At 38.1% G+C, this 15,329-nt stretch overlaps 1 protein-coding gene across 4 annotated transcripts in view; it reads left to right on the forward strand.

The window, feature by feature from the left end:
* Positions 1–15,329, forward strand: part of ZFP1 (ZFP1 zinc finger protein) — a 43,475-nt gene that overhangs the window by 17,777 nt on the left and 10,369 nt on the right. For 2 of the 4 annotated variants that reach the window (XM_039256442.1, XM_039256445.1), the window contains exons 1-2: positions 860–1,245; positions 6,041–6,099. In XM_039256442.1, coding sequence (XP_039112373.1) covers positions 6,085–6,099 — 15 coding nt within the window. In that variant the 5' untranslated portion in view covers positions 860–1,245; positions 6,041–6,084. Of the gene's footprint in view, positions 1–859; positions 1,246–6,040; positions 6,100–15,329 lie in introns of those variants that run through there. The other 2 variants (XM_039256443.1, XM_039256444.1) reach the window with 1 other exon arrangement.

Here is a 15,329-nt window from a genome sequence, read left to right on the forward strand (position 1 = left end):
TTTTCCCTCAAATTTTGCTGTGAACATAAAACTGCCCTTAAAAAACAAAGAAAAAGTTGGGGCACCTGGGTGGCTCAGCCAATGAAACTTCTGACTCTTGACGGTTCAGGTCATGATTTCACGTTCATGAGTTTGAGTCCCATGTCAGGCTCCATGCCGACAGTGCTGTCTGCTTGGGATTCTCTCTCTCGCTCTCTGCCCCTCCCCTGCTTGTCTGCTTGGCAGCATGCCCACGTGCAGGCACGCTCAGGTGGGCACACACACACATTCTCTCAAAATAAATTAATTTTAAAAAATCTTAAAAAAGAAGCTAGTTGTAGCACATGATATCTTTATGGCCAGTTTTATTTTATTTTTAAGTAATCTCTACACCCAATATGGGCCTCAAACCTATAACCCTGAGATCAAGAGTCACGTGGTCCGCCGAGCCAGGCAAGCGCCTCTGACCAATTTTTTTTTTTTTAAATGTTTCACTTATTTCTAGGGGGGAGAGAGAGAGAGAGAGAGAGAGACAGCGTGAGCAGGAGAGGGTCAGAGAGAGAGGGAGTCACAGACTCTGAAACAGGCTCCAGGCTCTGGGCTGGCTGTCAGCACAGAGCCCGACGCGGGGCTCGAACCCACGAACCGCGAGATCATGACCCAAGCGAAAGTCGGCCGCTTAACCGACTAAGCCACACAGGCGCCCCATGACCAATTTTATTTTTAAAAAATCAGAAAGGTATGCACTTAATGTTACACACAGTTATCTTTGAAAATTTAGAATACTTGCTTTTATTTTATATTTTCTAATTTAAATACATTATCATGGGTTACCTATGTAATTTTTTTTTTTTACCTATGTAATCTTTCAAAGCCAGGTTTTTGTTTTTCTTTTTCTTTGGGAAGACGTGGTTCTAATTCATAACCCTTTCTGGGGTAAGTAAACAGTCCAGGCCAGGGATTATTTTAGTCTCACGCCACCCGCTAAACCAGATGAAGACTTTCCGGAGAGTCCCTATAGCAGGGCCCCAAAGACTTATGGGAAATGTAGTCCCGAGGTTGGATGAGCCGCCCCTCAGAGGACCCTGGGACGGCAAGCAGCCCTTGCATCTGCGCATGTGCAGTGTTGCGAGCGCGCCGGTGGCTGCCCTTCCCCCACCTCCTGCCGCGAGTGGGTGACAGGGCCCGGGTCTCCGCGCGTCTTCGCTGACCGGCGCCGTGACCTGGCTTGGCACTGAGCCACAAGTGGAGGCTGTGCCCCTCCAGGTATGAGGGGGGGCTGCCATGCAGTTACGCGAGGGCTGGGGGCCGCGGAGAAGGAGATGAGGGATGGGCTCCTGACCGCGCAGGGTGGGAGCCCAAACTTCGGCGACTCGCAGGCGGCGGTGACCCTCGGGGCGGTGTCCGGGGCCGCTCCGCGCCGTCCTCCGCGCGGGGCTGGCGGGGCCCTCCTGGCCGGACGTGCGGGGGCGGGGACGGCGGCGAGAGAGGGCGGCGGCGAGGGCTCGTCTTCCTCCCTTTGTCAGGAGAAGCGCCTCCGACTGGCCGCCAGGGTCTCCTGTCGCGCGGGAACGAGTCCGGAAGCCCGGACGGGTGCGCGCGTGACCAGGCCCCGCGGGCGCGGGGCGAGGCCAGGGGCGGGGCCGCACACACCTGGCGGCGCCCGGAAGCCGCGTGCTGAGTGCCTGAGCATCACCTGGTGCAGGGAGGCATGAAAGCCCCAGCCAAGTTCCTGATGCACACGGCGTGCCAAAAGAGCTCTGACCTCTTTGCAAAAGCCTTTTAGGCTAAGTCTCACTCTAGTTCTCACACCTAGCCTGTGACGTCGCTAGTATCTCAGTTGCAACTGAAGGAAAAACCGGAGGCTTAGATGGGTGGTGTATCCGAGCCTCCCGATATTTTGTGTGAGTGGCACATGTTTTTTCATTTGCCTTTTGATTTTGCTCCCTGGTAGTTTGGCCTTGCCAGTGTTTTGAATTTCTCTATAGTTGAATTTACTACTCTTGCCTGTTATGACACTCAGAAGCCTTTACCACTTTGAGATTATGCTAGTTGACTTATGATTTCCACTGGTACGTTAGAAACATTTGCATTAAAAATCTGCCAATACTTTTATTATGATCCTATTAATGGCTGCATTTAGTTAGGGGGAATGGACACCTTTATGGTGTTGGATCTTATTGTAGGCCTTTCTAGTGTTCAAGTCTTGTTATGTTTTGTCTCCCTTAATGGCACTTTATACTCTACAAAAGTTTGTCATTAAAAAAACAGTTTATCACTTTTCTTTATCCTTATGTAGTTTATTGTTGAAGATGAAATCATTTTTCCATGATTTCATATTTTTTCTCTTGTATTTTTATTTTCCATTGTTCTTATTTTGTATATTTGGGATTTCTTCCCCTTTTTGTTTTTGTCTCCTTAATTAGCATAGCCAGTGGTTATCTGTTGTTTAGAAAATGTTTGTAAGTTTATTTATTTTGAGAGAGACAGAGACAGCATGAACAGGGGAGGGGGAGAGAGAGAGAGAAAGAGAATCCCAAACAGGCTCCACTCTGTCAGCACAGAGTCACCTGGGTTCCCCTCTATTTTTGTTATTAAAGAATAACTCTTTAATATCTATAGCATCTATAGTAGTGGCTCCTCCAGCATTTTTGATCATGGTAATTAGTGTCCTCCTTTTTTCCCCCCATTTGGTCAGTGTCACTAGAGGTTTATCAATAGTATTGATCTTTTCAAATAATCAGGTTGTGATTTTATTGAATTTTTCCATTTTTCTGTTTTGAGGGATTTTTAAAAAATTATCTCTAGAAACAGAGTATGACAGTGCATGGTTGGGGAGAGGCAGAAAGGGGCGGGGGGGGGTGGAGAGAATCCCAACAGGCTCCACCCTGTCAGCACAGAGCCCCACGTGGGGCTCGAACTCACAAACCTTGAGACCATGACCTGAGCTGAAATCAAGAGTCAGATGCTCAACCGAGCCAGCCAGATGCCCGTTTATTGATTTCTGTGCTTAACTTTATTATATCCTTCTTTATCCTTGCTTTGGGTTTAATTTATTTTTTTCTGGTTTCTTAAGGTGGAAGCTGAGGTAACTGATTAAAATCTTTCTTTTATAATATAGTTTAATGCTATAACTGTTTATAGTTACAGTTAATGTAGTTAATAGTTTAATGCTGTACTTCTACTTTAGCTATATCTTTTCAAATTTTAATATGTTGTGCTTTCATTTCTATTCAGTTCTATGGTTTTTGGGTTTTTTTTTAATTTGTGACTTCCTTTTTCAACCATTGGTTATTAGAAGTTTGTTGTTTAATTTCCAAGTATTTGAAAAGAAGAAATTAACAGATCTCTTTCTATTAATTGATTTCTAGTTTAATTCTATTTTTGTCAAAGAATATACTTTGTTATAAATTTTAGTTCTTTAAAACTCTTTGTGGCCAAGAATATGATCTATCTGGGGAATATTTAATATGTGATTGAATGACTATCGTGCTGTTGGTGGTGGAGTCTTTTATAAATACAAAATGAGTCAGCGTTGTTGATAGCATGGTTCAATTTTTCTGTCTCCTTACTGGTTTTCTATCTACCTGTTCTGTCACTGAGAAAAGACTATTGATGTCTCCAACTATAATTGTGAATTTATCTATTTTTTTCTTTCTGTTCTGTCAATTTTTGCTTCTTGTATTTTGAAGTTCTTTTGTTAGGTACATATACATTTAGGATTGTTATGTCGTGTGGTCATTAGACACATTCACAAGGTGTTTATCACGGTGATGCTGTGTAATATCACTCTTATCTCTGGTAATACTGTTCTGAATTTTACTTTGATATTAATATAATCACTCTCTTTTGGTTAGTGTTTGCAAGGCATATCTTTTTTTATCCTTTTACTTTTATCTAGGTATGTTTTTATATTTCAAACAGACTGCTTATAAACAGCACATAGTTGGCCTTCCTTTTTTATCCAGTTTGACAACCTCCATCATTTAATTGGGTATTTATGCCAATTATTAATATGGTTTAATTAAAATCTACCATCTTGCTAGTTTTTTCTACTTGTCCTAGTTGGTCTTCATTCATATTTAACTTTTTCCAACTACTTTTGGATTAGTTTGTACTTTTGTGATTTCATTTTTTTTCTCTGCTATTGGCTTATTTATATCCCCTTAAATTTTTTTTTTTGGTGGTTGCCCTAGGGTTTACAATACATATCTGGAGTTAATCACAGTGGACCTGTAAATAATATTATACTGCTTTATGTATAATATAGGATCCTTACAACAATATACTCCCAATTTCATCATCCCATCTTTTGCACTATCGTCATATGTTTTAGTTTTACATATGCCATAACCCCACAAAACTTAGCTATTTTTTGACAGTTATCTTTTAGAGTGATTAAAAGTATGAAAGATTCCTTTAGAGTCATCTTTATTTTAACCATTCCATAAGATCTTTATTTCTTGTATAGATTCAGGCTTTTGTCTGGTATCATATTCCTTCTACCTGAAGAACTACTTTACATATTTCTTCTAGTACAAGTCTACTGGTAATGAATTCTGTTTTTGTTCAAAAAGGTTTTGATTTCACTTTAATTTTTTGAAGGATGTATTTGCTGGGTATAGAATACTGGGCTGAAAGTTGCTCTGCTTTTTTTTTTTTTTTTTTTTTTTTTTTTTTTTTTTTTTCTTTTTGATTTTTTTTTTTTTTTTTTTTTTTTTTTTAAGTTCTGTAGGGGCACCTGGATGGCTCAGTTTGTTAAGGGTCTGACTCTTGATTTTGGCTCAGGTCATGATCACACAGTTGGTGGGATCGAGCCCTGTATTGGGTTCTGTGCTGACAGTGAAGAGGCTACTTGGGATTTTCTCTGTTTGTTCTCTCCCTCTCAAAATAAATATATAAACTTAAAAAAAAAAATAGGAGTGCCTGGGTGGCTCAGTTGGTTGAGTGGCCAACTCTTAATTTTAGCTCAGGTCATGACCTCACAGTTCATGAGTTCGAGCCCTGCATTAGACTCTGTGCTAACAGCATGGAGCCTGCTTGGGATTATCTGTCTTCCTCTCTCTCTGTCCCTCCTCTTGTCATGCTATGACACACTCTCTCTCAAAAATAAATAAAACATAAATAAGTAATAAAGTATTTTAAAGATGTCACTGCATTTCTTTTGGCTTGTATAGTTTCTGATGAGAAATTGACTGTGATTCTTGATGTAGGTCCTCTATATAATGTGCCATTTTTCCCTCTGGCTACTTTCCAGACTTTCTCTTTAACCTTGGTTTCCAGTGATTTGAATATGATATCTTACATATTTTTGGGTTTGGTTTGGTATTTATCCTGTTTAGATAAACTGTTGGAGCTTCTTAGATCTATAGTTTGGTATCATTCATTATTTTTTGAAAATTCTCAGTCATTATGTCTTCAAATACTTGTTCTGTCCCATACTCATTTCTCTTTTTGGGATACCAATGACATGTTTGTTAGACCATTTGATATTGAACTATAGCCTTTGGATTCTCTGTTTACTTAATTTTTCATTCTACTTTGTTTCTGTGTTTCACTTTGGGTAATTTCTTTTAACTTATCTTCAGAATTACTGAAAATTTCCTCAGCTTTATTGAATCCACTCTTGAACCTGTTAGTTTTCTTCCAACTATGTTACTGTGCTTTCTTTTCCATTTGATTTTTTTCTTACAGTTTTCATCTTTTCTGAAATTTCTCATTTGTATATGGTGTACACCTTTTCCATTAAAGCTTCTAAAATACAAATCATAGTTGTTTTAAATTCCCTGTCTGATAATTTCATCAGTTGAAGTTTATGTTGATTGCTTTGTCTCTTGATAGTGGGTTGTCTTAGTTTTGCCTTTTCTGGTGTCTCACAATGTTTGATTGAAGGTAAGTGCTGCCAGCATGATCATTTAGGTCCCTTCTGAAGAGGCAAGGGACTCTCCCAGTAGGTGGTATTTTCCTAAGTGATGTGTAAGGATTTGTAAATAAGTCATTGTAGGTGTTCCAAAGCAGGTCACATCATTAGTAACAATATTTTCCTTCTTCTGTCTTCCAGTTCTGCCTTCACAATTCTCAGCCTTTACACCAAAGCTGCAAAAAATGAACAAATCCCAGGTGAGTTGATTGTTTTTCCCAATTTTGTTTTTTTAGTGCATTTGAGGAAGTTGATAAGGACCCAGAAAATGAAATAGAAAGGCAGAGATGAGTAAAACTTAAGGAAAATGTAGTAAGAATAACTGATTAGTACCAGCACCCAAAAAGCAAACCAAGTTAATTGTCTTGAATTGATTTTGAGTGGCATCTCCTTGGTTCTCTGGTATTAGATCTGAATGAATTTTATGGACCTTCATATAGATGGTATTTTGGACAACATCCCCAGAAACAAGGGGTTTATCAGTTTGTCTCTGGTTATTTCATATAGCATTCTTTACTGCAAATGTGGGGTTTTGTGTGTATCTTATTTTCTCAGTCAAATTAGCATGATGCCAAAAAACTCAGTAAATATCTGACTATGTGTGTATTTAAATTCTACCCCCAAACCTCCACAATACCACTGTTGTTACTTTGTTGAGTAGTTTTCTTTTTTCTTTTTATTTTTTTAATGTTTGTTTTATTTTGAGAGAGAGAGCATAAGCTGGGGAGGGGCAGAGAGAGAGGGAGAAAGATCCCAAGCAGGATCTGCACTGTCAGCACAGAGTCCTATGTGGGGCTCAAACTCACAAAATGTGAGATCGTGACCTGAGCTGAAGTCAGATGCTTAACCAAATGAGTCACCCAGACACCCCACTTGAGTAGCTTTTCAGAGTTTTTAGGTACATATTTACATGAGTACAAATACAAGTTTTTATAGGATAGCATAGTAATCATGCTGATTTGTTTCTATGTGCTTTGTTTTTTAATAATAGTCTTTGTTTTTTAGAGCAGTTTGAGTTTACAGAAGATGTGAGTGAAAGGTGCAGGGTTTTTGTATACACCTTCACTCCTTCCACACGTGGGGCTTACCATGTTAACATCCTGCATTAATGTGGTACACCTGCCACTGTTTGTGAGCCAATATGAATACTTTAACTACAATCTGTAGCTTACATTAGGTTTTATTCTTGGTGTTGTACCTTCTGTGGATTTTGACAAATACATAATGATATGTACCCACCATTATAGTTTCATACAGAATAGTTTCCTGCTCTAAAAATCCCCTGTGCTCCACTATTCATCCTCCTTACCCCTCCCTGAGCCCCTGGAACCCACTGATCATTTTACTCTGTGCGTAGGTCTGCCTTTCCCAGAATGTCGTACAGTTGGAGTCATACAGTATTTAACCATTAGTTTTTTATTTCACTTAGCAACATGCATTGAGGTTCTTGTACATCATTTCATGGCTTGACAGCTCATTTTTACCACTGAATAATATTCTGTTGTGTGGATGTACCACCATTTATTTATCCATTCACCTATTGATTGGTTGCTTCTGAGTTCTGATAGGCATGCATGAAGCTGCTACAAACATTCATGTGCAGGATTTTGTGTGGGGATAAAAATAATTTACTCATTTGAGTAAAAAGGAGTGTAATTTGCACGATCATATGGTAAGAGTATGTTTAGTTTTGTAAGACACTGCCAAAATGTCTTTCAAAGTGGCTGTGCCATGTTGCATTCCTACCAGCAGTGAATGAAAGTTCCTGTTGCTCCACATCTTTGCCAGCATTTGGTGCTGTCAGTCTTGTGGATTCTGGCCATTCTCATAGGTGTGTAACAGTATTTCATTGTAATTTATAGTTCCCTTATGACATGATGTTGAGTATATTTTCGTATGTTTACTTGCCATCTCTACATTTTCATTTATGAGGTGTCTATTAAGTCTTTGGCCCATTTTTAAATCAGGTTGTTTTGATATTGTTGATTTTTAAGAGTTCTTATGTATATTTTGGGTACCAGTCCTTTATCAGGTATGTGTTATGCAAAGATTTTTCTCCTCACCTGTACCTTGTCTTTTCATTCTCTTGATTTTGTATTTTTATCATTCAGTAACGTATCTGAAGTCTTTCCATAAAGGAGCATTTGGTTTCCTTATTTTGTTTTATTGTGTAATGTAACACATATACAAAGGAGTATATAAAGCATTGTAATAGTCTTTATATATATCATAACAATATGTATAACAAATATGTATACATTAAAGAATAATAAAAAAAAAAATGGGCACTCATGTACCTTACCCAAGTTAAGAAATAAAACATTCTCTGGAGCGCCTGGGTGGCTCAGTTGGTAAGTGTCTGACTTCAGCTCAGATCATAATCTCATGGCTCCTGAGATTAAGCCCAAGCTGTGCTAACAGCTCAGAGCCTGGAGCTTCAGATTCTGTGTCTCCCTCTCTCTCTCTCTTGCTCACAATCTGTCAGTCTCTCTCTCTCTCTCTCTCTCTCTCTCAAAACTAAATAAACATAAAAAATAGAACATTCTTTGTTCTTGATGATATATTCTCCAATTGAATCATCCTAGTAGGTAGCCTCCACTTGACATTTTTGTGAATTATTCCCCTGCTTTTCTTTCTTTTTTCTTTTTTTAAAAGTTTCTTTATTTTGAGAGAGAGTGTGCATGCAAGCAGGGGAGGGGCAGAGAGGGAAAGAGAGAATCTCTGTGCTGATAGCACAGAGCCTGATGTGGGGCTCGATCCCACAAAGTGAGATTGTGACCTGAGCCAAAATCAAGAGTCGGATGCTTAACTGATTGAGCCACCCAGGCATCCCTCCCCTGCTTTTCTTAAAGATTTTACCACTTGTCTACATATATCCCTAATCAATATAAAATCCAGAAACTATAGCTGGAATTTATATTCCCTTGTGTTGCATAATTTTCTTTCTGATTGGTGGAGGTTATTTTTCTTTTTCTTCCAGACCCCAAGATCTAAAAGATGTCCTTATATGTACCCATGTTCGCTTTGTCAAGACTTGAGTTTTAGGGGGTTTTTTTTTAATCATTTTTTTCCAAGTTTCATTAGCCAGTAATTAACCAAAGAGAGATGAAACCACTCATGCATTATTGGTGATAGTCTAAAATGATGTAAGCCTTACTAGGGAAACAGTGTGTCAAAAATTATCAAGCAAGCAGAAGTCTAGTTGTGTCTAGAGATTTTGCTGGTGTTGGATAAATGTTTCTAGGAGAAGATGAGCTGAATAGAGTCTGAGCCCTATTCTGGCTTCAGCTTTTCTGACAGTTTCCAAAAATTCAATTTGGAGAAGTCATTGACAAGGTCATGAGAAACAGGAAAACATAGGACTCACATGGTTGAGCCATCTGGCAGGGTCAAAGTGTGGATCAGGTATTGAATGTCTGGTGGAAATATAATTAAACCAAGTGGGTTGCTCTATATTCTCTGCTTTTTAACTCACTGGTCCACTGCCAACTCTCAGGAGTAGATCAAAGCATAACACTTCTGTAAGATGGAGTGAGTGTCCTCACCTGGTCCAGGACAGAGTGGTGTGGAAGGGAAAGGTGGTAGTAGTAGATGTCACCAGCACATGTTGAAAACAAGTCAAACCAAGTGCAGATAAGAACCTGGGCCAGGCTCACCCAGGCATTCTGCCTCGGGGTTAAAAAGGTGGTACAATGGCAGTAGGCTTCTTGCTTATAACAGCCCTCAACATGGCTGCTTTTGAGTCACACTGTTGCACTCTGCATGACCAGTAATTAGGTATCAGTAGATAGTCCCTGCCGCCCTGCAGTCTCTTTCAAACTCCCGGGGATTTCCTTCAGCTCTGGTGTTGATCTTTTGTTTGCCTCTTCCCATGTCTTTGTCTTTTTTTGGGTCACTATTGTTTTATTGGTGTGCATTCTTCAGTATCTTCTTAAGAAAGAGTATGTGAGGGGCGCCTGGTGGCTCAGTGGGGTAAGGCTCAGATCGTGATCTCACAGTCATGAGTTTGAGCCCCACACCAGGCTCCATGCTGATGGTGTTGAGCCTGCTTGGGATACTCTCTCCCTCTCTGCCCCTCCCCAGCGCGCCCTCTCTCTCAAAATAAATAAACTTAAAAAAAAATTCTTTTTAAAGGGTATGTTTGAACATTTTTTTAGACTTTTCATTTCTGAAAATATCTTCATTCCATTGTGATACTTGCGTGATACATAGTATGAATGTGGATTTGTCCATTCTTTGCTTTAGTTCTGTCTGGTTTTGCTTAATGTCATTTGAAGCTATGTTACTGAGCACATGCACATTTATGATCTGTCTCCCTGATGGATTTACCCTCCTATCATTTTAGAATGCTCCTCTTTATCTCTGGCAATATAAATATAGTCACATCTACCTTTTTATGATTAGTGCTTTTGTGGTGTATTTTTAAGTGGTTTCTGTAGGGATTATAGCTTATATACTTTACTAATCACCTTGAATTAATATTATATTACCTCAGTATATAGTATATTGCAGTGAATTCTTGCAGCTTTTATTTGTCTCTGTATGCCTTTATTTTACTTTTATTTTGAAAAATGTTTTTCCTGGGGATAGAATTCTAGGGTTTCTTTTTTCTGTCAGTACTTTAAAGATATCATTCTGTTTTCATCTCACTTCCGTGGTTTCTGTTAAGAAATAAGCCTTCACTTTTATTGTTGTTCCCTGAAAGAAAGGAATCTTTTTCTTTTGGTTACTTTTAAGACACTCTCTTTTTCTCTGGCACTCACCAGTTGGAGTGTGATGTGTTTAGGTATAATTGTCTTTGCATTTATTTTGCTTGGGCTTTATGAAGTTTCTTAGATTTGTGGTTGATGCCATTTACTGTATTGGGAAAATTCTCAGCTATTATATCTCAGATATTGTTTCTGTCCCATTTTTTCCTCTATTTGTGAGACTACACATTATATATTTTTTGTTTTTGCTTTCAGAATTTTAAGCAATAGTATATTAGACTTTTTGGCCATACTTCACATTTCTTATATTTTGAGTTTTCTCCCATTTTTTTCTCTCTGCTTTAGTTTGGATATCTTCTTATTGACCTGCCTTCAAGTGCACAGTTCTTCTGCTGTATCTAGTCTGCTAGTAAGTCTATACAATGCATTTTAAATTTTAGTTAAAAACTACATTTTACACGGCTGTAATGCCCACATGCTTCCCTTTTATAGATTGCAGGTTTTGGTTGAAATGGTCCCATATTTTCATGTACATTATCCATTTTTTTCTCTTAAGTAAACTCAACAACCCCAAGATCAAGAGTTACACACTCTACTGACTGAGCCAGCCAGGCGCCCCTTCTATATTCTTTTACATATTACTTTTCAGTTAATCTGAAGTCTCGTGGACTAGCTCTAACCTATGGATTATCTCTACATATGCTTTTGACTGTTGATCTCTTGTTTATTGTTTTATTGTGCTATTTTGTTTTTTCATATGTCTAGTAATTTTTGTTTGTATGGTAGACATGTGTATGATACGGAATTTCCTCTAATGTTAAGTTTTGCCAATAATTTAATTGTCTGGCAGGACAAAACTGTTGCTCTCTACTAGTTTTCCTAGAGGCTTTCCCTACTTGCACATATTAGGAACCACCCAAATATCTGAGGTGAATTTTTACGCAGAATTTTAGAGCCCCTTCTGTATGCCTTCTTTACTTTCATTACTTTGCCCCCAGGTCTCAGTTGCTTTGGAATGTAATGTAACAGCAGCACCACTTGCTGCTTCAGTTCTATTTCTCTGTGCTATTGTTTAGAAATTACCTTTAGGGAGTTTTTGCTGCATATAGAATTCAAGATTGATATATTTTTTTCTTTCAGCACTTTTATCATCATTGTTAATGTGGGGCTCCCCTCGTGTTCACTGGTCTTTCAATAATTGTAGCCCTACAATGGTTGCAAATTGTTTTATGTATTTGTCCAGCTTTTATTGTTTTTACTCTTAGAATTTTGAAGTGAATGCTTTTTAGTGTTGTAGTCATGAAGGACAAAGGCCTTTCTGCTTATCAGAATGTGACCTTTCGGTTCTCTCCTGAAACTTGTAGGCTTTGCTCTTTGTATCTACTCTTAACTTTTTTCTGATGATGTGTTTTTTAATTCCTGTTTACATGATAGTTAATAAGATATTTCTTCTCACCTTTTTTCGTTTGATTTTGTGAACTGTGAAAATGCAGAGAAATACAAATAAGAATGTATTAGGTTGAGCTATATGAAATTGCAATATTTGTATGTCACAGCAGTTGCATGTCATCAATTTCAATATGGTTCACCCTAATAACTATCAACCTATTACAGTATCCAAGTCAAGACTTAACATCTTGGCTTATTTGTTTCCATACATTACGTATATTTGAAGGTTTTAGTCTTTTGTTTTTGTTTTATTTCTTTTTGAGACAGAGACAGAGCATGAGTGGGGGAGGGGCAGAGAGAGAGAGTGAGACACAGAATCTGAAACAGGCTCCAGGCTCTGAGCTGTCAGCAGAGAACCTGATGCGGGGCTTGAACCCACAAACCCTGTGATCATGACCTGAGTCAAAGTCGGATGCTTAACCAACTGAGCCACCCAGGCGCCCCAGAAGGTTTTAGTCTTTATGTTACACAGTTCATACATGAATTCTGTCTCTTACTCTTTCTCACCATCATGGTTCGGACCTCCCTCGCAGGCTTTCACTCCTGGCATTAAGTCACTTTATTCAATGCTAAAGTTCTCTTGAGCATTAAAGATTATTTCCTCACTTTAAAGGTAGCCAATATTATGTTTTGTGTGGGTGTAGCCTCTTCTTTTTTTCATATTTTTTACACATTAAATAGAATTTGGGGGTCATGGTATTACATATTCTTGGAATTCTGTTTTCACTAATTTTTTAATGAATTATTAATGTTCCTATGCCAGCTTTTCTGCACCTTTTATTTTAAGGCTGTTACTTCACTTTGCCTCTTGTAAAAAGCTGTTTTTTTTTTTTTTTTAAGACTTCTCTGAAGGTCTTAACCTTTTATTAAATGTTTATTCTAATTTATTTTATTACTGGTTTTCTTCTTCTTGGCACTTTGAGCACTTTTGTTCCTCTACTGGTCTGTCAAAATATATTTCCATTCTCTTAAAGGTTTAGCTTACTCTTTTGGTGCTCGCTTATATTTTAAACAAAATTTAAAAAGTTAATCACAATTTATATTTTCCTTCCAAACCCAGTTCTCTCTCTCTGCCACGACTCCCAGGTTTCTGGCATCCAAAAATTAGTTTCAGCTAATTATTTAACACCTCCTTCTCACATCCCATATATAATTATTTTAAAAACTAACTTTGCTGATTTATTTGGTCCCTGATGCTTTTCACATCCAACTGATTCTTGCTAGGTTTAATTATTTTCTTTATGGTTCAGATCATTTTATAGCAGTAAAAATACCTAGCACTTACGTGGCATTTACTATTCAGTAGTCATCCTTTTAGTTTAGGCTGTTAAACTGTGCCCACGAACGAGATGGCATTCTGCCTTCCTTTTATATGGCCCACAGCTAAGAGCGGTTTTTAAATTTTTTAAATGGCTGTGAAAAATCAAAATAGTATTTCATGATGTGAAAATTATATGAATTTCACATTTCACTGTCCAGAAATCAGGCTTCTTTGGGAACACAGCCATGCCTATTTGTTTACCTGTTTCCTATGCCCGCTTGTCACGGTGGGGGGGCAGACTTGATTAGTTGTAATTGAGACTACATGTGGTCTGCAGAATCGAAAATATTTACTACTTGGCCCTTTGTAGAAAGTTTGCCAACTCATATTCTAGTATTTTCAGGACTTTGGAGATTGTTATTTACTCGCTTACATTGTTTCTGCTGAAAAGTCAGATAGCAGTTTTATTGTGCCCTTTTAGGCAGTGCCTCCTTTTTCCTCTGAGATTTTTAACAGTTTTGTGATGATGTACATAATGTGATTATATTTGGTTTTTCTTGGGGTTAATGGTGTTCTTTGGTCTGATGAGAGTTGTTTTGGAAAATCCTAAAAAATCCAACATCTAGAGGGGAGAGTGGGAGGAATAAGACACTTTTAACAAAAGAAAGCAAAATGATTGCCTCGAGAGATACAAACAAAACACGCCAGGGTTTAAAACTGAGCAGGAACTCACAATATGGAAAGATCACATCTAAGTGATGTAAGATGTGATCTTACTAGAAAGATCTTTGCATAGAGAGGAAAGTCATGGGAAAGAGACTTGAATGGTGTTGTTCAAGAAAAGAAACTTGAATGGTGTTGAATGCTGAGCTAGTCATTAGTTTATTAGTTTTCAGTAGATAATGAATACCATGTCTAATCAAGGTAAACATTTAAAAAATGCATTTTCGACTTAAAATATTTTCATATTACAATGTGTTGATCAGGATGTAAGTCCTGATCCATCGTTAAGTCAAGGAGGATCTAACAGTTTGAAGAGTTGAGGAAGGGGTATTAAAAAAAACAGTCTGCTCTGGATGTCAAATACGCTAGCTACATCTCTACTCATGGCCATAGGCTTTCTACCCAGAATACCACATCCTTCCAGATGGAAACTATATACTGTCTTGACCAAAGTCTTCAAAGTCAGTCATCCTTGACATCTGTTTTAATGCTACGGTATCAGAATTGTGTTTTACCAACAATTGTTTGACTTTTTTGTTTGTATAGAGTATGGAAAACAGAACTGTGAGAAGTACAGAAAAATTTCATATTTGATGGTAGAGTCATTTCTAAATTATTGTAACTTGAGTCAAAGTAATGTGCCACAGGTCTTTCCCCCTTGTTGGGCTGGCAGCCATACCAAAGTTCTTATTGTACCTATCATTTGGCCAAGTAGATATAGATAAGTAAAATTCAGGCCAAGAAATAGAAAATAGCCAAGATTTGTAAAATCTTCCTTGTGTACCTGGAATGAGTTCACATTTATTGCTTTATAATACTCAGTTGTTTTAATATACCACAAGAAATCAACCTATGATGAGCATTTGTTTTTCTAGCTTTGGGGTCTTAGGTAAAATGTAGCTGTGAACATTATTTTTAATTTTTTATTAAAACTGAATGACATACAGCATTATTAGTTCCATGTGTACCATGTTATGATTAGATATTAATATATATTGCTAAATGATCACAATAAGTCTGGTAAACATCCAACACCATATATATTATTATTTTTCTTGCTTTTAAAAATAGTTTATTGTGGGGCGCCTGGGTGGCTTAGTCGGTTAAGCGTCCGACTTGCGCTTAGGTCATGATCTTGTGGTTCGTGGGTTCAAGCCCCGCGTCAGGCTCTGTGCTGACTGCCAGCTCAGAGCCTGGAGCCTGTTTCAGTCTGTGACTCTCTCTCTCTCTCACCCTCCGCTACTCACGCTGTCTCTCTCTTTCTCCTAGAAATAAAATAAAAATATTT

This window comes from Hyaena hyaena, unplaced genomic scaffold (genome assembly GCF_003009895.1).
Source record: "Hyaena hyaena isolate Hyena2069 unplaced genomic scaffold, ASM300989v1 scaffold_584, whole genome shotgun sequence".
NCBI classification, from domain to species: domain Eukaryota; kingdom Metazoa; phylum Chordata; class Mammalia; order Carnivora; family Hyaenidae; genus Hyaena; species Hyaena hyaena.